Source organism: Aquila chrysaetos, chromosome 20 (assembly GCF_900496995.4).
Source record: "Aquila chrysaetos chrysaetos chromosome 20, bAquChr1.4, whole genome shotgun sequence".
NCBI classification, from domain to species: Eukaryota; Metazoa; Chordata; class Aves; order Accipitriformes; family Accipitridae; genus Aquila; species Aquila chrysaetos.
This window is the reverse complement of record NC_044023.1, coordinates 15,882,267-15,904,877: the sequence shown is the minus strand read 5'-3', so window position 1 is coordinate 15,904,877 and position 22,611 is coordinate 15,882,267. Positions and strand designations below refer to the sequence as shown.

Sequence of the window (22,611 nt, the reverse complement as noted above, 5' to 3'; positions counted from 1 at the left end):
GCCTTTGGCTTTCCCTCGGACCCCTGTCTCTTTTAACCAGTCATTAATTGCTGAGAAATGCCCTCCACATCCATCACCATTGCTTAAACAGATATTTAGTTTACTGTCTCTGTCAGTCTGCAATATGAAGGTCTCATGTGGCCATCTGCTCCAAGACTCTGCTGCCAAAATGCATCGCAATTTATGGCACAGCCTGCCTCTATGTTCTACCCACAAGCCAAAACATCCTACTTGGTTTGCTGCTCTACCACTTACCACCTTAAAAATTAATCCCAGGCAAGTTTCTTCAAAAGGTCAGAAAACCAAGAAAAGGAATGGGACTTGATAAAATAAGGGAGGAGTTAAGAGCTCAGCAGAAGAAATCAGGGATGACAGCAAGGCAAAAAGAGTCTTCACGTTACCAGTAAAAGGCCGTAAGTTACCAAGAAAAGTGACAGTTACTGTTGCTCTGCGAAGCAATAACTTGTCAGCAAAAATCCATACCCCAATGGGTGAGGAAATCAAATATAGTGGCAGTGCTAAAATCACCCAGCAGAGAAGACTGAAGATACAGCTTTCATTGCCAACTGCATGGAGACTGGAAAATTTGCTGGCACGTTTCAGTTCAACATGGTTTCCTATTTTATGTGCAGCAATACGTTCCTATTACACGTATAGTATAGCATTAGCATCTTTCTTAGAAGAATAGCGTATCACTTTTTTGTGGTATTTCTAATTACATTTATTGCTGGTTACTACAAACACCCCTCTGTGACCAAAAGGGCAGGGTGCATAACATGAATAGATTAATTAAGCACCAAATTTCCATAGCATTCAACCTTGCCTGAACCTCATGTTGCTACAAAGGGCAACAAAGTCAGGCTTTCAAAGCAAAGAGGAGCATTTCTTAGTGAAGCTGGAAAAAACCCTCAGTAATGCAGCAAAAACCCAAGCTATGCTTGGTGGTGGTTTATGTTAACTGGATTTGCTTTGCGGTGAAAGAAAACAGGATCACAGCCTGTCACTCCATTTCATCTGAGGGGCAATAACTCTCAACTCCTGCTAAGATCCTGAATTGCTGGAACTGGATCTGAAGCGTTTGCCGGACTCCAGGTTGCGGCTCAGATCCAAAGTCCCCTGGAAGCAATGGGTGTATCTGAGGTCACGCTGCATGCACAGCTGTGTTGCAAACTCCCGGAGCAGGTACATGCCCTGGGTTTTGCTAGCAGACCTCTGACTAGAGACACGTTACATAAAGCACTATAGAGATGCATGTCGAGTGTTAATAAAGATAAAAAAATACTTCCAATAAATAAAATTGAATTAATTAGTGGTTTAATCCAATTCCCTAAAAATATTTGACCTTGCCAAATGAAGAGGGTGGCCTTATAATTTCTGCTTTTTACATTTTTAGAATTAAAGAGTAATCAAATGCATGCAGCTTTGCATATAAATCAACCTTGACCTTTCGGTGAACTGTTTTGGTAAAAATAAGCAGTGCTCTGACTGTTCTTTTCTCTAAAAGCCAGAACAGACAGAGCAGAAGAGGATTCAGTTAAGTGAAGAACACAGTGCTATAATCATATCAGAAACACATTAATAAGCCCCCACTACTCTGAGCAGTTATTGCTCTTTCTTCTCTAAAACCTTCCAATTTCTAAGACTTCCCCTTTCCTTCCCCCTGAGCCTTGCATCTCAGCATTCTTTTGGATTAGATGTTACAGCCTCCCAAAGCTGATAATTCAAGGTTACACCTTGAAACTCTTATACAGCCTTTTATGCTGAGGAACAACTGACTACCAAGAGAATTATTTTATACTGAGAACCTAAAAAAAAAAAAAAAAAAAAAAAAAAAAAAAAAAAAAACCAACCTTAAAAAAAACCCCCTTAAAATCAATCTGCAGAACTAGCTTTGCACAGAATGCAGAGGCAGAGATAGGTGGCTGGCTGCTGGTGGAAAATTATATTTAAAAAAAAAAAAAAAAAGAAAAAAAAAAAAAAGGGCAGCAAAACCCAAACAACAGAACAATGAAAAAGGAGGAGGAGGGTGGAACATGGCTTGAATTTTTAATTGACTGCAGGCGGACTATGGAGACAAACAGAAAAGAACATACCCGTTTTTCCTGTGTTTTTCATCCAAGTCTTGTTTGAAGATTCATTGTCAAAACCATCAAGCTGCAGTTCTTGATACTCATCTCCAACACGGGCCTGATGGTCTACGATGTCTATGGGAGACTGGTGAGACCCTCCGCACTTCTCGCTGGAAGTAACCCAGTGCTCGGGGCCATAGGTACCTGTTAAAAAATACCAATGCCAATTAACATTCCAGTGGCTCAATAGTTCTGGATAACTCTCAAGTAAGAGGATGAAGCACTTAAGCTCCCCAGGTAACTCCACCACAGTTACACTTCTCACATTTGAAAGAGGTTAAGACTTGTAAACTTATGAGAAGATTGAAATCCATTAGCTTTGCGCAGTACTCCAACTTTGCCTCTAGCAGTAATGAACAATGGCCTTTTTTTTTTAATTACTATTCTATAAAACTATCTGCAATTCCCAAGTTCCCCTCGTGCATATGTTATCAATTAGCATGGTGTTACAGGAACTTTCCTAAAGCTTCAGCCTTAATATATTACTATATAGTTTACCTTTTCATGAGACAAATAATGTAACAGCTACCCATTAACTTGTGTTTGTGCAATACTCTGCTTAGATAATAGGATCTTTATTAACGATCTCATTTCTTTTGGAGGTTTTGAAGCCAGAAAAGATAAAAAGAAAGTATTAAGGTACATGTATATTATTAAATTTAAAGAAAACAACAAAAGGAAAAAAATAAATTACTCTGAGTGGATGAAGTAAAGAGGACAATGACCTGTCGAAAAAATACTATAACTTTCTTTTGCTGCTCTTCTTACATGACTTTTCTGTTTTCCTTATTAGCACAGTCTGTTCTCACCTGATGTAAACTACTCTCTCAAAACAAGTCAAACATTAGCAGTAAATGAGAAGCTCCGAGGACTGATGGGCAGTGTCTTGCATATGTGGCTGTACCTGGGCGCATCAGAGCCATCCATATTACATGACAGCTAGCCAAAAGCAGACACAGAGCCAAATACTGTCACCTCTCCTCCTCTGCACACCCCTCTACTCTCTTTTTTTATTTAAAAAAATTGCAGGGAGTAGTTTAAGTTCTAGAAAGCAATATAAGCTTCTGTATTTTGTGAGCACATCACTAGCCACTGTTCAAGGTTGGTAAGAGATGAGCATGCTACAGCTGTGAAGAGAAATGGCACCAGCAGCCTCTCTCCCCAGCACATCAGGGTCCTCACAGGCTCAGCAAAATGCTTGAAAGTACTTTTTAGTAGTTTAAGATACTCAGTGTTATCACAGCTGTCCACCCAACCCACAAGGCACAGGAGGAGGAATGCGTCGTGCTCCTGTTCTGGAGCTTTCACCAGCTCCAGATTACTTTTTGGTGTATTAATGAGTCCTCAACCCCCAAATTGTTTAACTAAATTTCGTGACAAGATTGCACCAGCACTGGTGCTGGGAGAAGAAAAGCAGCAGTGCCTTATGGCAGTGGGCTGCAAAAGGTAGTATTGCAAACCACCACTAAATCTGCCAGAGGTTGTCTGCTACAGCCCTAACTCACCCTGCCCATTCTGCAAGGTTCTCCAGCATGAAGAGTCAATAAAAATAATACATGAAAATAAAAGGTTTCAGGCAAAGACCTTGTCATCCCCACCAGCTCTAACCTGCGACCCTCAGCAGCACATGCAGGAGGATCTCCAGTGAATTTCAAATTTTTCTTATGACCTCCCTCTCCAACTCTTAAATTGTATAAACAGAGACTAAGAGATTATCTTCCTGTGAGTGCAAACAGCGGTTTAAGCTCCTGAAATAACAGCACAGAGTTCTTGTAAAGCGCTTTTCGCTCACAGTTCTTGAAATGCTTTACAGCAGGGATCAGCAACATTATTCTCATGTAAAGACAGGGAAATTGATGGCCTGAGAAGGGAAGCAATTTGCCCAAGCTCATCTACCAAAACCAAGTTACAACCCAGAGTTGAACTCTGCTCTCCTGAGACCCCTGATGTCATACCTGTATCGTACCCCTGAACTACATAGTCAGCATGTCTGTTCGATAGGCAGACAGCAGTAAATGATGCACCAATATGCATTTATTACCCTTGCATCTCAGAAGCGTATGTAAATTCAATTAGTGCCATCCAAACCTGGCAGTTGTGAAGGCCAGTTTCTTTGGCCCCTGGGTTTTAATCTGTCTAGTTGCAAAACGCATTCTTCCTGCTAATGCAGGACACTTAATCAATAGCAAGATTTTGTGCTATACTCATCACACACAAGCGCTGTATGGTAACCAAAACAAAAAGAAAGTGTTTTACTTTCAACTACAATTAGGCAAAATAGCAACATCCTTTAAAAATCATTTACATCATCTGCCCAGGTTAAAAATCAGTTTCGTTTATCCCATGGTTCAACTTGTATTGTCAGCGAAAGCCAATTCCAGTTAATTTCCCAGTGTACCACAACAAAGGAGAATAGAATTATTAAAAAACCTATATGAGGAAAACCAAACGTGTTCCCTCAAACACAGATATTTTTTCTGAATCAGGATGCTCTTAGTAATTGGTTTGCAGTGAATTAATTGGCAATTCAGATTTACTTTTCATATAACCTTGCATTTACTCCATGAAATTTGGGAATTTGCTTTAAAATGTTTAGTACTACACATAATCATCAAACCTGCCAGCTCTCGTTTTTTGGCTTTGTTATAAACATGGGGTGAGCCTTTCAAAAGCACTCTGCTCACAGAGGCTATCGCAGTGGTTTCAGCTGTGCATTCAAAAGGAGCTGTGCACTGAAATTTTTCTTTTTTAAGTATTTTGGTGTCAATGGGGAGATTTTTTTTTTTTTTTTTGAGTATGTGGATTTATTATAACAGGGGCTCTAGGGTTCCTTCCATGCATCTTGTCACAAAGACTTTTTCTTTTTTTTTTTTTTAAAGTATAGCCAGCTCTCAACCAATTTGCACTGAAAACGGTCTTGTCAAAATGAATAAAATAAACCATAAGGGTAAACAAACAAACAAACCACCATGTTGAATTAAAACCTCAAGTGACTTAGGTACTGGGACTGACTCTCACTGAAATGTAGTTTTTCACAGACCTTTAAAGGCTTGTATAGCTTTGTATCATTTTAAAAAACACTAATCAAGTCTGCTTTTTTTTTTTTTAATTAATTTAACTTGTTTGGATTAATTTAAGAGCAATACAGCTCTTTCTATAAATACAGTAGCTTCACTTGCTTCTAAATCTATAATTTACAAAAAAAAAAGTCTAGCAGTATCTGCTCTCTTCCTGCGATAGTATTAGTTTTCATGCATAAAATGTTTCCGTACTGGTGCTGAATTATTAAAGGAAAGTCTAATGCAATGAAACTCTCTCAGCAATTCAAAACCCCAACTTAGTGCTGGTGCTGTGACTCAAAGTCCTGACATCCCAAATTACAGTCATAAGGCTAAGCTCTGATTTAGAGGTTCAAGACCTGCTAGTTAAAATCAGCACAGGATTTTATAAACGGCTAGGTTTTCCATTAATTTCTTTCAGAAGTTTTTGATATGCAAATTATTACATGCAATATGACCTACGCCATTATGGCAGCATTTCTAGACAGAAATAGAGGCCACGACCCCAGCATCTCCATTCCCAGCAGCGCAGGATTGGGGCCATCCCAGCTTTAACAATTAGCCTGAAAACACGAAGGCGGGCTAGGGGAGCGAGGAGAAAATTTTTATTTTTGAGCTTGAGACCAAAGTAAATAAATTCTATCCCCTACCCAGAAAAAATAAGCTCAACAACCTATAAAATGTAATCAAGAACAGTGCAGTGGGATTCATTTATTCACTGGTAGCCATCAGAAGGCTTAGGCCTAACTGCCTGTTTTTCCATGGACATTCAAGTGCAGTTTTAATTGAAACTGATCTTCCACTACAGATTTCAAATTAATTCTTCTTCCAAGTGTCTCATGCTCCAGACATCCTTGCCTTGCAAAAAACCCTATATCATTAGAGGAGGAAATAGAACACTTTTTCTAAGCTTGCAGGTATTGATTACCTATTCCTTCCATCAAAGCACAATTGCCATTCCGCACTGTATAAATCTCTTCAGCGTTAGACACTTAATAAAGTACTGAGAATTATATCATTAATCATTTGCAGTTACACCTGTCTTGCTTTATTGAATTCTTTGTTTTTTAGAACTTTAAATAAATGCTTTTAAATAAAAACATGACACTAAATAAAGACTCCGTTACACTTAAACCTAGTAAAAAAAAATCCCTTCATTCTGTGTGTGACATTTACCCATCTGAAACAGAGTAACTTAAAGCTATTCGTATTTCATTTTTCCAACAGTAAGCATCGTGGCTTTAATCAAATAAAATTTGGAATGAATCTGAATTGGCCTTTTAAGGGCTGACAAATAATTCGGTTTTCAAAAACAAACAAGTTAAGAGCCCTCACCTGGGTTAATAAATAATACACATTTCCACTGAAGATGCAAGCAAAGGTAAGCATCAGATAGCCCCATCCTGGAGCTGGAGTATTTGATGCAAGAGCAGCACGAAACCAGAACGGACTGATAACATTTGGCATCTTCAGATACTGAAGAAGTCAGTGTCCTGCCTCAGGAAATCACGCACTCGGGTCCAACAACTAAGCGCACGCGCGGGGGAAGGAGGGCGGTTATTCACAACCCCGGTCAACCAAACGCGTGACAGCAAGACGACATGGCGACTGCAGAACGCCTGACTGACGGGATGGGGCCGGGCGCTAAGGAAAGCGGTGAGGAAAGGGAATTTGGCCGCAGCGATCCCCTGAGCACCGCAGGGATGAGGCCACCCTCTCCCAGCTGCCGCAGGGTGTTTTCTCACCCGGTCCCACCGCGCAGAGCTACACAGACGCTTGCTCTGTTCCCCGGCTTGGACTGGTACAAAAGACAGAGCACCAGTGGCCCCAGTAACTCCAGCTCCGCCGAAATCCTGCCCCACGTCCACTTGCAGCTCAGGGAGCTGCAGAGCCCATCCATCTCCCAGGGCTGGCAACCCCGCGAGCTCATTTTGGATTGCAGCCGGGTCTCTGGGGACTTGACCTTATCTCCGCTGAAATCGGGGGCAAAAGGGCCGCTGGCTTCCAAGGCACAAAAGCAGAGCTGGGGTCAGACACCTCAGCAACACTGCGGCTTCTTACATGCGACGTTTCAAACAAGATGTAACGCCAGAGATGTTATCACCCATCCTCGTCTGAAATTACTTGATGCTTCCTAGATGGATTCTGCATTCTTTTCTCATGCAAAATCTTTCTGTCAATGATTGCAGTATCTTTAATAGTTTTTTTAATACACAGGCTGCTCTTTAAAGAGAATTCAAGATTACTTTTTTCTTCATTTTACTGTACAGCCAAAACAATGAGCAATTTCATTAATGAAAACCCATTAAAATAATGTATTCTGCCAAAATCTAATTAAAGCTTGTATAAAAACTTTCACTTAAAAAAAAATCATATATGTTTATTTTTCTTCCACAATCTTTTGTTTAAAACATCTCTTATTAAAACCACTGGCATTTCCGTGATTTTAAATCATTTTCCAATAAATGGATCAGCTACTCTGATACAGACTGGTGTGTAACACATATGCCTTTACTCAACATCCAGATACAGTTTAACAGACATTAGCATTTTTTGAGTAATGTGATTTTGATCATTCATTTACAAGTTGGGAAAAAGGTAGAAATACCAACGCTTGGGTTTTTTTAATTTCACTTGTTTTTAAAATTTTCATAAAAATCTGACGTTAAATCCCAGGCCTGGCATGCAAACAATTAGTTTAGGGGGTTTAATTTTGGAGGTTTTTTATTATTTGTTCTTATTGTTGTTTTTTTTTAACAAAATTATCTCGGACAAATCTTTGCCTCTGTTTGATGCCTCTTAACTTTTCACTTTTGAATGAAAATCGTAGTAATGACTGCAAAGCAACCAAAACCCCTCACCTTCTGCAATTAAAGCAAATTAGCTTGGTCACTTCATGGGGACATCCTATCCCACCACCTTAATATGGGAGATCATTCGTCCAGGATTATGTGCAAGGCAGATATTTACAGAGCCGTAAGAAAAAGGGCACTGCAGAAAGGCTTATATCCCTCACCCCTTTCTAGCCCTACTTTGGCCTCACCGCCCCACACGCAGACGGCTCTTGCTGCTCACTTGCACGGTCAGTTTTGTAACGCCAACAGAACCTATCTTCATACGAAGACATGATCTATACTAGAGGCAGCATGCCCATAGCTCCTGTAAAGTAGCAAAGGCTCTTTTTTTGCTGGGTTGGAAGGATCATCCAAAATAGGGCAAAAGACCTGCTTAGCAGTGGTTCAGTATCTTCTTGGATGGCAGTGGTATTTGGCTGAGTATGTTAGTGATGCCAACCAAGCTGGTTGCCTCTAGCATCTACCACAAGCTGCCTTGCTGCTTAAAGCACAAGAAACAAAATGAGAAAGGATTCAAGTGCTTAAAAGCCAGTCTCACTTGAAAGTCAATGGGGACAGCCTCTGACATGGAATTTCCAAAAGCATCTTGCTATTTCCGATATGTTACAGTATTGTGCCATTCAGCGCAAGTGGGTATAAAAGGGAAAATTCCAGGCTTCTCTTAAGGCAAAATCCAACCAGTTTTTAAGGATGGATGGAATGAAATAGCGTTTCCTCTCACACAAAAACCTCCCAACCTTTGCCTGCACAGCTCTGGATGGGTAACTTAAAGGACCACAGCAGGTAAGAACCTCTGCAAGTTTTACAGACTCTGGATAAATAGGGATGCTTTACTTAGCACAGACTGGCAGCTATGACCTGCCCAACCATCTCAGCATTTAGCTGAGAACACTGAAGCTGTGAATCTCTGCCTGTGAGTCCCTGTCATACTTGAACTGCTCCATCACAAGCCAAATCTCAAGAAACAGTGAAAAGAAATGTCACCACCAGTAAACAAAAAACATTCCTTTTTTCACACTGAGAAAGAGCAAGAAAGTGGTGTCCTTGCTCAGCTACGAAGCAATGAACTTCAATAGCATGCTAAATTTTCAAACAGGAAAAAATCATTTAAAACAATCAAATATCAGTGAAATTCACTATGGAACTGAATGCATTTTAAGATCCTTCAAAAATCTCAGGCCGGGGGTCCTCTCTGTTACTGGACTGAAACTGTTACTCGATGCCATAAACTAAGACTTCACCATCACTTTTTGCCATTTAAAAGCAACTCTGTCATTAAGTCCAGGAAGGCACAAAGGAAGGTGCTTATGCCATGTGAGTTATGACAGGAGGCAAGGCACGTACTGCAGACCCAAATCAGCTGAAAAATCAGCCTCCCTTCACCCTCTCCTCTCACCTCCAGTTGCCTCTTACAAAGAAGAAATAAAGTGAACCCCGTAGGATGAAGCCTAAAGACTGCATTTAGATATAAGGCAGAAAAAAATGATTTGAATGACATATCTCTTGCTGAGTGATTTACCATGAGGCTGCAGGGGTAAGGGTATAAAAATCCCTGAAAGCCTTGATAAAAACCAGTGGCATCTTTCAGGGGCCTTCCCATTGCAGAGAAAGCAATCAATTTGTTGAATCATTGTATTAGGAGGAAAAGTTGCTGAAATTATACTGTCTAAAATGATGGCATACCAAAATCAAAGAGATGGATAAGGAGAGCCCATAGTTAGAGTTCACAGTGGTGTTTTGAACAAAGATCTCAAGATTTCCTACCCTTAGGGAAAAGGGCTTTTCATTTTATTATTCTCTGCCATCACTCTATTTAACATGAGACACTCATGCTTGCAGAAAATTCCAATTACTGCTTGAAAAATGAGACCGAATACCAAGAGCAAGATCCTGAAAAGCTTGCTGAGACCCAAACAGGTCTAAGCATTATCCAGTCTGCAAGCTCCATACAGAAAAGCGTGTGTAAGACATGTGAGAGTCATAAACGGCCAAAGACAGTTTTTTGGAGAATTGAAAGAAGCTGAAAGAAAATTTCCCGAAGAACAATCTCTGATAAGGGATATCTTAACCGGCAGTTGTTGGAACAAACACAAACAGAGGAAGACGGAACAAAAAGGGTTTGGATTTAGATAACCTTTGAGCAACTGCTAGCAGCAACATCAGAAGCACCAACAACTCCTTTCTGCACCAATGCCACCACACCTACAGAAATGCCCAGCCATGGGGCTGTAAAAGCAAAGCTAATCTTCAAAACTGATTTTGTCAGTTATACTGTCTCACTGCCAAAACGTGGCAGATGCAAAGAGAGAAAGAAAGGCTTTAAACCATGCTCCTAAATATAAACTATCCTATAATGTCTGCAGCTTTTAAACCTGAAGACAGAGTGAGGTGCATGTTCTCCTTAAATTTTCATATCCACAGATGCTACAATTATTGCTGGGTTCTTTAATTAAACCTTCTAACCTTCAATTATGTTCGGCAAAATTTTTTATGTATATGTTTTCAAAACCTTTGCATTCCTTAGTACGTATGTGAACATCTGTATTACATAGTCACAAACACATTTGGGTTTTTTTATATATGTATGTCTCTATCTCCCTCATACATATACATATCTTCTGTATCCTAATTTTGTTCCTCAAAAAAGTATGAAGCTGCCATGAATCTTGTATGAAGCTCCCACTGTACCTATCAACCTGCCAGCGGCACAAATGTATGATAAATATCCAACATCAGGAAACACCAGGACCTTAAGACAAATGTTGCAGGAAGCTCCCAATAAAGTGGAGTAACTGTAATTACTAAAACAAGCTTTTTCCATAAACATTTCAAGTTTTAGCATTTGTGAGCTGAATAATTTACCACCACAGAAAAGTGAAAACGCTACTAAGTTTAGCTGTGCTGGCAAAATAGTTTGGGGGTTTTTAAGGGGTGTCTCACACAATAAACTCTTGATAGACACAACTAATGAGCTGTTGAGTTTTGTAACTCCAATATTTCAAAAATATTTATATTGAGCAGAGAGCACAACAATATCAATGAAATTACTATGCAGAACTCACTGAGTGGGAGGATAAATTGTAGTATAGAAGGTGCCTGCTGGTGGCAAGTGACTGAGACAATATACATCTCCATCCTCTGTTTTTTATAATTTTCTGCGTTTTTAATAAATGTATCTGACATCTCACACCATTCATTTCATAACTGTCTGAGGCCTTTTTAGAACTGCTCACCCCGAGCTGCATATAATAAACGAGGTGATAACTTACAATATAAGGAGAAAACAGGAGATTAATTTATATGAAGACATTGTAAATTAACCTTCTTCTATTCCTATACTAGTTGAGCAAAGCTCCATGAAGGCTAGGGACAGACATAAAAATAGATTTTTTCCTAAATATAATTTTAAAAAGTATAAATCCTAATGGAAATTACTGAATGAAGATGTATTATGAATCAATGCAGTAGCTCAATGACAGCACTTTGCGTTGCTGGAAGACATACATTTCAGTAATGGGTGCCTCGGACAGGGCACGAGTGCCTCGGACAGGTCATGTCCGGGACAACTTTCTCTGCGGAAGGGTCTCTCTCTCTCACTATCCTTTTTTCCTTTACAGGGTAATGGCTGTATAATGATGGACCTTGACAGCAGAAATACTTATATTGCTGTAGTGCCCAAATACTGCAGAAGGAAGAAGGGGTCCATTCTTCCATGTACAAAACAGCAAAGAGCTCCTGCCTTGAAAAGCTTACACCTGAACAACGTAAGACACAGTTGCAAGCAACCCAACATGAAGCACCCCGAATCTGAAAACATGGAGCCCTCCTGGGCTAACCTTCCATATCTTATAACGACTTTGCTTCATGCTTTCTTCTCCAAAGCCATCTCCCTGAGCTGCATAATCCACTAGCACAACAGAAAGGCGATCAACCTTCCCACGGGACAGAAGAGCAAAGAAATGCCAGTTCCTCCAAAGAGCAAAGATAAAAGAAGAAATGAATCTGGTGTTTCATGGAATTAAATAGACAAAGAAGGAGCACAAGCACATATAATGCTGATGTAAACCGTGGTTCCATCTGGGCTAGTCCAAGGAGAAAGCACAGCGTGAATAAAGCTCTGAGAAAATAAAACAGAGGAAACAAGAGGAAGAAACTGGGCAGGAAACTTTCCCTCCCAAGAGTTGTTAGATGCAGATGGAGCCCTGGGGGGCTTCAAGAAGACTTTGTTGAAAGAAGAGAAAGGAAGAGGATCTGAATTTGGCTTGGTGCTAATTACAGCATCCCTCGCCGACACCCAGCGCAGGCAAAAGCGAGGAGGGCGAGCAGAGAGCTTGCCGCTCTGTGCCTGTGACCTTACCGCCGGGTTGCGGGTGACGGTCCCCGTAGGACCCAGCCCAAGCTGAAACCGGGCAGCAGCCCGGGAGGGGCTGCTGAGCCGAAACTGTGGCTCAGAGACCTCAGGCTGCAGGAGGAGCGAGGCAAGCGGAAAACCTGCAAGAACAGGCACGGTGGGCTAAGGAACCCTTTTTATGGGGGCGTTTTGTCTTTAAACCAGAGATCTTGGCTTGTTTGAGGGTTTGACTGAGACCCCGCTGAAGCATCAAAGCTCCCGTGCCGCTGAACCTGCCCAGCGGCTCAGAGATGAACGCTGAACGACAGTGACAGTAATAAGCCGTGACATTTAAGTCAGGAAATCTCAAATTCCCATCTTGCTTCTCTGTCTCCTTCCTACCACCAGGAGCTACACGCTCCATTTCACTCCCTTCCTTTACAAAGGCAGAAGTTCACCTGTCTCATCAGAGCATCTGCAAGGATTGCTCAAAACTTGAGGAGAGCCGCAGAGATAAAAAGCGCAGTAAGTGTGCAAGACTCAACTGTCCTACTACGGACCTGGGTGCCAGGCTGCCTGCAAACACATTTAGGAAAAACACAGTTCCAGTTATTTCTCAAAGCACCACAGACTTCAATCCTACTACTTCTCACATGTACCCTTAATAGCCTTGATCTCACCAAAGAAACTGCTAACGTAAATGATGCCTCACTGTAACTTAATTACCTCCAATTTAGGCGGGTACAGGAACAGAAAGTACCTTTTCTTGATTCCCATCTGTTCCTCGTAACTAACCAAAGGAGCCTTCCCCAGAGCTCTGTCTCTGAAAGACAGCATGAAAAAAAAGAGAAGAAGGAGGAAAGAAAGGAAAAAATTGTATATTTTTATTGAATTTTTGCAGGATGCAGGTTAATAAAACACCCACAGAGAGCACAGAGCAATATAGAAAGGGAATAAAGGGAGGGAGGGCTGATATCAATAAAGCTTATCCAGAGGCACTGGTAGAGTGAAAGTACTCATGATTTCAAAAGAAACCTGCTACAAAAAGGATTTTCACTTGTTGCTTTGGCTCAGGTTTAAAATTTACAAAACACAGAAGTGTCCAAAGCAGAGGGTGGCTTAAAAAATAAAATCGGGAAGATAAAATTATCTGTTGCTGAAACATATCACCTTCAGTTTTCCAATACCTCTTGTTGATCCTAACCTGACCAGAAGACAGCCACCATACTAGGACCTTATTGTTTAATTATATCACAGACAACACCGCAGTCCCCCAAATCACTCACTGAACCTTGACAAACACTGGCTTTGCTATGATATTTCCATTTTAGGTGAAAATCAACTTTTGCCCGACTAAGTTGTTAATGGCATCCCTGTTACAACAGCCTTCTCGATCCAGCTGTCCCTTTCACTAATATGCACCAGTAAAATAGCTCCCAGGAGAGTTTCTGGGAGATTGCCAGCTTTTACTTAACGACACATCATGAACCTTGGCCTCAACTTCCATTAACATTCAGTCTATGTTTCTACCATTAATTTAAGAGCATTGGTAGGAATAAATAGGAAGACAATAAGCAGCCATAGCATCCAGGCTAAGGTACTCTAGCAGACAGTGCTGCTTCTGTAGCTGACAGAGAACACTTACAACCATTTTTCTCATTTTTGTTCCATATCTGCCATTTCCAGTATGTTACACTCAACGGCTTAAACTATTCAAAACCAGCTTTAGTTTTCCAATTAGGAAAGTCCAGAGTTTAAAAAAAAACCCAAACAAACCACAAAATAAGCCCCCAAAACCAACCAAAACCCGACAAACCCCAACAAACCAAACTCATGAAAAGGACTTAATATTCCTAGGGTGGATCTTATTCCATCGCATCCCTCTTGCCTGGATGAGTTTTAGGTAGCAGCGTGTTAGCGTTGGAGGAGAGCACCGGCAGCAGCCCCCCTCCTGCCCCGCTGTCCCTTGGCCCCGCAGCCTTGCCCGGCCAGGACGGGCAGAGCCTCTTTCCTCCCGCCGGCACTGCCCTGCGGCGGGTAACCTGCACGCAAACGGCTCAGCAGCTGCTGTGGGGAAAAACCAGCTGCTGCAGAGAGCTGGCAGCGAAGCGACTGCTGTGATGGATGGAGTCGGGGTGAGCGTTGCAGGAGATTTCACTCCCACAGTACCAGCGGTGCACATTCAAAAACTGAGTTAAATAAAAAGAAGAGAAAAAAAAAAAAAAAAAGCTGGGATAAATGTTCTTTCCTCCAGGACTGCATGAACATTTCGTTTAGGGACGGTCAGCCCAGAATGCAGCTTGCAGGCTTCGGGCCACAGCTTGTCACTGGGATGAATTTTCCCCAGGGCAAGGTAAGAGCATCACCTGTCCCTTCACCTCCCTGCCTGCAGCGCCCAGAGCTGCCCGCTCCCTCGGATGGGAGCATCTTCACGCATTGCCACCAAGGATGCTCGGGAGCAAGGCAGGTGCTTTCGCACAGCACTCGCCTCCCCTCTCGGCCCGATGCGAGGAAGGCAGCAGCCCGCTTCGAACACGCTTCCCTGTGCTGTTTAGTCACAGCAGCGTTTGGGCAGCCCATGGTGACATATACCATAAAATGGAATCTGGAGTGTATCGCTTAACGGTGAAATCTGTAAGATATTGGATTTATATGGTGTCTGCAGAGCACATTAGAAGATCATCATCATCGTGTCTTTTCAAGACAGCCATAATTATTCAGGCTGTTATTCTATCTCACCGGTGCTTTTGAAAAACTATTTAATATTAGCAAACCCTCACTAAAAACAATGTTTTGGTTGAGGGACTAATCTTCGTATCAGTACACAGCCATACCTGGTCTTATCTACATTACCAATTCCCTGCTGATTGAGCGGATTCATTAACAACACAATCTCTGGCGACTGAAATGAAGTCTCATTCTTCGTATCACTGGTGCCTTGCTGTTTGCTTTTCCTTCACAGTATGCACACAAGTAATTAACTTACTATGCTCCGCTAGCTCCTGACACATTACTTGGCATAGAAAAATTCACCAGCAGGTAGTTAAGCATGCAAAATATTTTCAGTCAAATGAACTTCACAACAAAGCACTACTTAGGAGAAATGCGGCTCTTTCTGATACAACGCTAACACGCACCATACTGCCCATACCAACGGGAGCTTCCCGAGTGGTAAGAAAAAAATACATCATTTTTATCACCTTTGCTCAATATGTAGGAAGTTTCTTTAGGGGGAAAAACTGGCAAGCAGTAAAGATGTTCACTGAAAGGATGAGCACGGAGATCAACCTGAGTGGCCCTTGTGAAAGTCTGACGTAACAAGGACAGACACAAGATCTATATGGTATAGAAGAAAAAAGGGGAGAAAAAAACCAAAGCAAAGAGAAGATACACTTCAGTGCAGCATTACTAGGATTACTGGTGTCTGGAAGCACAGAAGAACAGTGCATTTCAACTTTTATAACAAATAAAAAGAGGTCATTTGCTATATTAAGCATAGAGTGCTTTTAAGCTTAGAGTTTGATAACAGTGTAAACTCCCTAAATAAAAACATGCAATTGATTATACACCCCACCTGAAAGACTCCACCCGGGAACATGACTTGAAACACACAAGTCATCTCAGTAATGTCAAGAGGTAAAACTGGAGTAAAGTTACTCCTGTACTTATCTATCTGTAGGATGAAAGGTTACGGTACAAATGGATGGTGACCTTCTCAGCGCAGCAGCAGTGCAGGGATACCGGGCTGACCCCAGGGCAGATTGGTGAGTTAAAACGTGAAAGGCTGTCTTTGCCTGAAGTGACAGGACTGACGCTGACTTGGTAACACCAGGACTTTCCTTTGAGAATATAAAGACACTACAGCCTTTGTGGGGTGCTCCTCTAATCTGAACACGCTCTAAACTATGACTTTAATTACCTTAATATTTTCTCGGTACCAGAGACCGGGAGGCACATGATCTTCTTGCCACGTTGGTGTAGTCTGGCTAGTGTGGTACAAAGCAACGTCACTTGCTCTACACTGTCTCGGTCCTTCCTTTAAACCAAAAGCAGACAAAACTCCAAAATGTACGTAAAAATACTTGGGAAAAAAGTGGGAACTTGGCTAGGATAAAGACCCATTCGCAGTATTAATTATCCCAACTTTGACCTTTCATGACAAAATCCTGCTTAAACGTTCTATGACTGCATTGACCTAAGACGCTGGAAATTGTGATCTTGAAGTTTCCTTCTACACAAAGAAAAATCCTTCTGAAGTCCTGGAAAATGAAACTTTTCTTTTGCTCAGTTTCGTCCAGAAGACATTTGTTCCTTTCCCCTTCACATGCCACAAGGCATGTGCCTTTGCCAAATTCAGACTGGTTTTTTGACTCATGCGGTCACAGAACTTAGTTCCTCGTGCTCCACCACAGCAATTTTTGTTTGTGACAAAAGAAATAGATCTGCGGAGGACAGAATTCACCATGATTTGTGTATATCGTTTTCCTCTATTCTTGCACTGCTTTCAACTCGGCTCATTTAAATATAGCTCCTGTCATACCCATCATTTTCACTTCACCTGTTATGCAGAACCACACACTCCACCTCCAACAGAGCAGTCTTTGCCTTGGCTGCATAGCTAACACAGATTCTCTACTCCAGGCCTGAAATCCTTATTAATTTACAAACTAGATGTTCCTTAAACAGTATTTCCATTTGCTTGACAGGCATATTAATGCACAGAATAGAAACCAGTTTTTGTTATTTCTGATTTTCATAAAAAATAAACTACTTCACTTAATAACCACCAGCATCCTTGACAGTTACTCAGGTCTGTAAACAGTTCACTACATCAAGGAAAACCTTGTTATATCTCCAACAGGCTGTTGAAACTTGCTGTGTTCCAGGGGAAGGAATCTCAGGTTTTGTTTGGTTTTCCACTCTTACAGTATCAGTAAAAAGTAACAGATTTTCATGCCAGAAGAAACAGTTGGATAACACATACTGACACGATGAGCATGAGTCATTACACTTCATAAAGTTACCTCTCTACAGAGCCTTAAAAACAGTTTTCACCTCATTCAGAAAGGTATTCAGCGTTGAAGAAATCAAGACTTGAGAAGTTCACTGCATCAGGTTTTTTGTTTTTCTTTTATTTTTTAAAGATTGTTTCAGCGTTTAATTGCTCTCCAAGTTTCAATCTGCAGCTTGCTTCTAATGCCAGCTTCTCAGGTTTCCAGCCCAGTCTTTATTTGCCTTCTAGCGGCAGATTGCAAGAGGTCTTCAGGAGACAGCATTTTCCCTTTATGCAGATGCACACTTCTCAAGGGACTTATCCATACGTTTGCAGAGAGTCTTGATTAGTATATGCAGTTGGGGCTGGATGACTTTCTTCCTGGGGGAAGGTCCTACGCTGCCCAGAACTATCATCCAGTGAGGAAGTCAGCCAGGCTGGAAATTCAGTGAAAACACTGCATATATCTAAGCAGAGCCCTCCACTACCTTAGTTAGAGGATGTTCCTTGGATCAAAGGTGAGTAAAGGAATCTTGTCCCTCCTAAATCACAAATATCCTCCAAAAGCCTAGATTTCTTCTTTTGGCTCTGATGGAACTTGCCAATGGACTTGCAGCAGCCAAAAGGCAATAGAGGGGGGAAACAGATGAACAGATCCAGACTAAGTACCACTTACAAATATTCACGAAAGTTCTTTTTTCCTTTAGGTCAACCCTTAATAGTTTCACCCATAAAAATCCGGATGCCAGTTAAGCTTACTGTGGGGGTGAGATCCCTTCCTCCTACGCTACGCAATGCTGTCCCACTGCACCATTGCACTTGTCTGTATTCCTGTGTTATCTATTATCTTACATTGAAGCCAAGAGCTTTTTGAGGAGCAGACTGACTTTCTGGTTTTGTTTTGTTCAGAATAAAATACAAAATAGATTTAAAACCATGACTGGAATTTCTTGCCAGTACAAACCTATAGGAATGAGTTAGAGTATTCTGAGTAGTATAAGGTAATTGCAGAAGCAGTGTTTGGGAACATGGACCAAAATAAGTAATTAAACACAACCTTCCTGATTATAGAGCATGTCTTAGGTAATTTAATGCCTTTATTAAAACCATAGTTGGTGAACTTGAGGGACTGCAGTCTTGGTCTCATGAGAATGAATTATGTCCAGCTTTTTAAACTAGAAAGTTTCCAGGCTCCATGGCTTCAGAGAAAAATTCGAAAACACAAAAGAAGAAAGGTCCAGGAGCCAGAAGGCAAACAAGAACCTTAAAATTACTATCTTTTTTCAATCTCCCCTGATTTGTTTTGGTCGATCTCATTACGTTTGAGTTACTGATCCTAGCAGTACTCCAGCGTACCTGAGTTTGTTGACAAATACCAAACAGAATCTAATGCCAGGGGAAATAACAAAAGAAACCCAAACCATCACTACCAAGAACTGGGCTAATACACATGATCCGTACAGGTGCCCAAAAGCCAACCTCCATTCAGTGCTCGCCTCAGAGCCACTTCCGTTGCCTTTATAAGCAAAAGGGTGAAAACCCACAGACTTCGGTTTACTTCAGGATGCCTTTATTCTAGGTGACACCTATATACTTCATACTATCTAGCAAGAAAAGAGGTAGGGTTGTTTTGGTAAAATTGGGTTTATTTAGATCTTTCCCAGGCCTTTTTTAAATGAATATTTTAGAAGCACATACAGCACCCCTATTTCTTCTTTGGTTGCGATGTGTCCTGTACCAGCGCCTGCTCTCAGAAACACAATCCGGTGCACCGCCCTTTGGGTGGAGAGGATCGTTTTCTGAGGGACGGAAGCTCATGCAAATAGTAAAATTTTGTGAGAGTGGTTGCACCAACTTTTTATGTCTCTAACTACCAGCAACTGATGCTAGCTGACTTTTACCCACATAATATACCTTCTGGTCTCACTGGTCTTGTCAGGTTTTCACAGCAGCAAAAAAGCAAGCAGGGCTTATTCTGAAGTAAATTCTGGATGTAACCACTTATAACTCCACTAACACAGAGAAGCTAGTAAATCAGTAATAGAAGTTTATTAATTTAGTAGTTACTGAGACACATCTTATTGATCTTCTTTACTCACACTCAGCCTCTAGAGTTTACCTCACAGCTCCAGTTTATGCCTTGATTAAGTGGTTCAGAGAAGCCTTGCATTTTATAGTATGCACATCATGTAGCATAATGCTCCTGGTATGATGACTTGCAAACTAAGCAGTGGATTTATCGCCCTAGAAGAGACTCCAGTTTTCCTCACCCAGGGCAGCCAGCACAAACACTCAAGAGCAAAGCTCACAGTCTGGAGCTTTGCTGTAAGATGCATGGCGCTAACTCAGCCAACAACGGTCTCGTACCCAGCTTTAGTTCGCTTGCATTTGCGACACAATATCAGTTAGCTAGCGATTAGTTTCCATTTTCAGCATTCACATGTTTTTGTGAACATTTCTTTTTATAGGCTCTGATTCAGCAAAGTACTTAAGCACATGCTTTACTTTAAATAGCGGAATAATCCAATGTCTTTTCAGCAAATGTTTAACTTTAATTGTGTATAGTTCCAGTTCAAGGGCTCCTCATATCTTGGACACTGAGTGCTCACTTATGTGCTCTATTCATTGCACAGATATTATATTATTCATGGCCTTCACATTACGCATTTACTTAAGTGCTTTGCTAAACATGGTCCTAAAGCAAATATGCCACAGTCAGAGTTTATTTAATAATGCTTCTACAAATTCAGTTCTAAACTGTCAAGCATTGTAAAAAGGAAAAATAAATAACCATAGGATTTACTGCAATTTCTTTCATATCTGTACCTTGATTTAGCACTGACTACAACTGTGGCAACATGGTTCAATAAAGCATTAGGATTATTTTTTCTCCACCCATTTTAGGAGATGTGTGTGCTCCTTAAACTAAAAAAATTAAAAAAAAAAAAAAAATTATCCTGTGTTGAAACTACATCTGCAGAGGCTTTTCCCCATAGCCCACAAGTCACACTCTTGCACGGGGGCTGCAGCCAGTGCTACATCAGGAAGAGGAACGGGTCTCGTTGGAGACCTTGCCTCTCGATTTACGGTATGCCCAGTCCCACCACGCATTTCAGTCTCCAAATAATGATATTTGATTACAAAAATATGACCAGAGTGTACGGGGGGTGGGGGTGGGGTGGGGTGTGTGTCTTTCATATGACTTTTCTTTTTTTTTTCCCCACTCAGAAAGAAATACTTGAGACAGACTTTCAAGCATAACCACTGCTGCATTTTTACACGGAAACTGATGAATTTTCCTTTCATTAGAAGACTCCAGTAGCTGTGGCTTTAAGAAAAACACCAAATACTGTGAGACTAACAATAAAACTACCAGACCTGGCAGTGCTGCCTTACTCCTTTGGGCCATTTCCATTCCGAGCAGCTCCCCACTAAACCACACAATGCGGGGCCCCTTACTAGTTTGGTAGCTACTGCTTTCAGATGTTTCAAAATATGGTGGTTTAAATTATTAGAAGGTATGTTTGGGGGGGGGGGGGGGGGGGGGGGGGGGAAGGCTGCCAAAAGCACAACTTTCTAAAAAGCCAGCTCTCTAAATTTGTTAGATAAAAAGGCAAAGAATGAAATTCACACTTTACAGGTACCCGCTCTGAGAGCAAAATGCCTCCCTTGCCCGCTGTTAAGTCCCATTGTTTCAGATGAAAGCCCCTGCCCTAGCCCTGCAGGTAAAGCAAGTTTATATTCTAAGCCAGCTGGAGAAGCCAAATAAAAATAGGTAAAAAATGTAAACAGAACCAGATGCACCTGAGAAAAGAAATAAACTAGAATTGCCTTAAAAGATAAAAGGATTAAGCTCTTCTGACCAGTAGCTGTAAAATGTGTAATGAATTTAGACATTTCTTTTCCAAAGGAATAAAGCTATTTAATGAGATAAGTGTTATTAAGATAGAGCAGAATAACTATAATGCAGAAAACTGCTCATTAGTTGGGGCTTAATTGCTCTTATAGTTGGTGAAGAAGCAGTAATTACTATACCAAAAAAGATCTATATTTAAAGATTATTTGTTTGTATGCATGAAACAAGAATACTACTTTGATATTAAACCAAAACTTAGCCAGAACCCATCCAGTGTCATCCTATTGGAACTGAACACTAACAACTGTATAACTCTCTGCGAAAGGAAAAAAGTAGTATTGATTATAGCAAGGAATGTAATTGCAGTTTATTCTGAAACAGGACTTCGATACATTTATAGTTATTTATTCACTGCGGTCTCACTGTTTGCCTGTTTTATTTATAAATATTTACCATGCACTATCTTCATAAAATAATTACTATTCAATGTGCACAGTAAAAAGAAGACATTAGAGATCTGGCTGTGTGTTTTTCCATTCTAATCTGTCTGACAATATTTTAATTCGGTTTTAACACGCGAGTCCTTATAGCTGAACGTCCTGAGCTTTCTTTGCCAGGTTACGCGTGCAAACATTTACAGAAAAGCGGTATCTCTGCTCATGTGGCTGCCTGACACAGCTCCGAGGATCACGCAGGGATCCCTGCTGCGGTTCACCAGCTCCTGGGGGAGAGCTGATGTTCTAGGACATTTTGGTGACATTCTAGAGGATATCAGCAACTGCAACATTTTCAACCCCTACAAGCAGTCAGTAATTCTTTACAGGGGTATTTCAAGAGTCACTTAAAAGGTACCCGCTAAATTGATACACAAGTTAAATCTGCATGCAAGTGCTGAGCCAGGAAAGGCTTCACCCTGAAATGCCCCCAAGAGCAGCTCCACCAAAGCTCAGGATGAAGGGGTCCACCGTTCCCATGCTAACGGGGCTTTTAGGCCAGATTCACCTGGCACGACAGTCTTCCAGTCATGAATAACCTAGTGCTTCGGAGTAGGCAAGGGTCTGCACTTAACAAGGAAGGCATAGGTCCGCCTTCCTCTGCACACTTGCAAAGATTTCGGTGAGCGCTACAAACTCAATCTCTTTCAGGCCTGCAGCGCTCTTCATCAGAAGCTGGAAGCTTTCTTCACAGACGTTACAAGAACATAAAGCTTAAAAAGCATGCCCCTATCCACTCCTGTACCAAACAGCATCCAAGTTTACTAATGCTAAAAAAGATAAAAGGAAAATTTCTTTGGATTTATAATCAGTATTTGGCTGGGATCAGTAGAACCAAGATGAGGTACAGCCAATTTGGTAATATATTTATCACCTCATTCTCTCATAAATCTTT

At 41.2% G+C, this 22,611-nt stretch overlaps 1 protein-coding gene across 2 annotated transcripts in view; it reads right to left on the bottom strand.

Annotated features, from left to right (window-relative positions):
* The window catches only part of PTPRG (protein tyrosine phosphatase receptor type G), a 413,686-nt gene that overhangs the window by 187,507 nt on the left and 203,568 nt on the right, over window positions 1–22,611 (bottom strand). For both annotated transcript variants that reach the window (XM_030043864.2, XM_030043866.2), the window contains exon 3: window positions 2,094–2,273. In XM_030043864.2, the coding sequence (XP_029899724.1) occupies window positions 2,094–2,273 (180 nt within the window). The remainder of the gene's footprint in view (window positions 1–2,093; window positions 2,274–22,611) is intronic.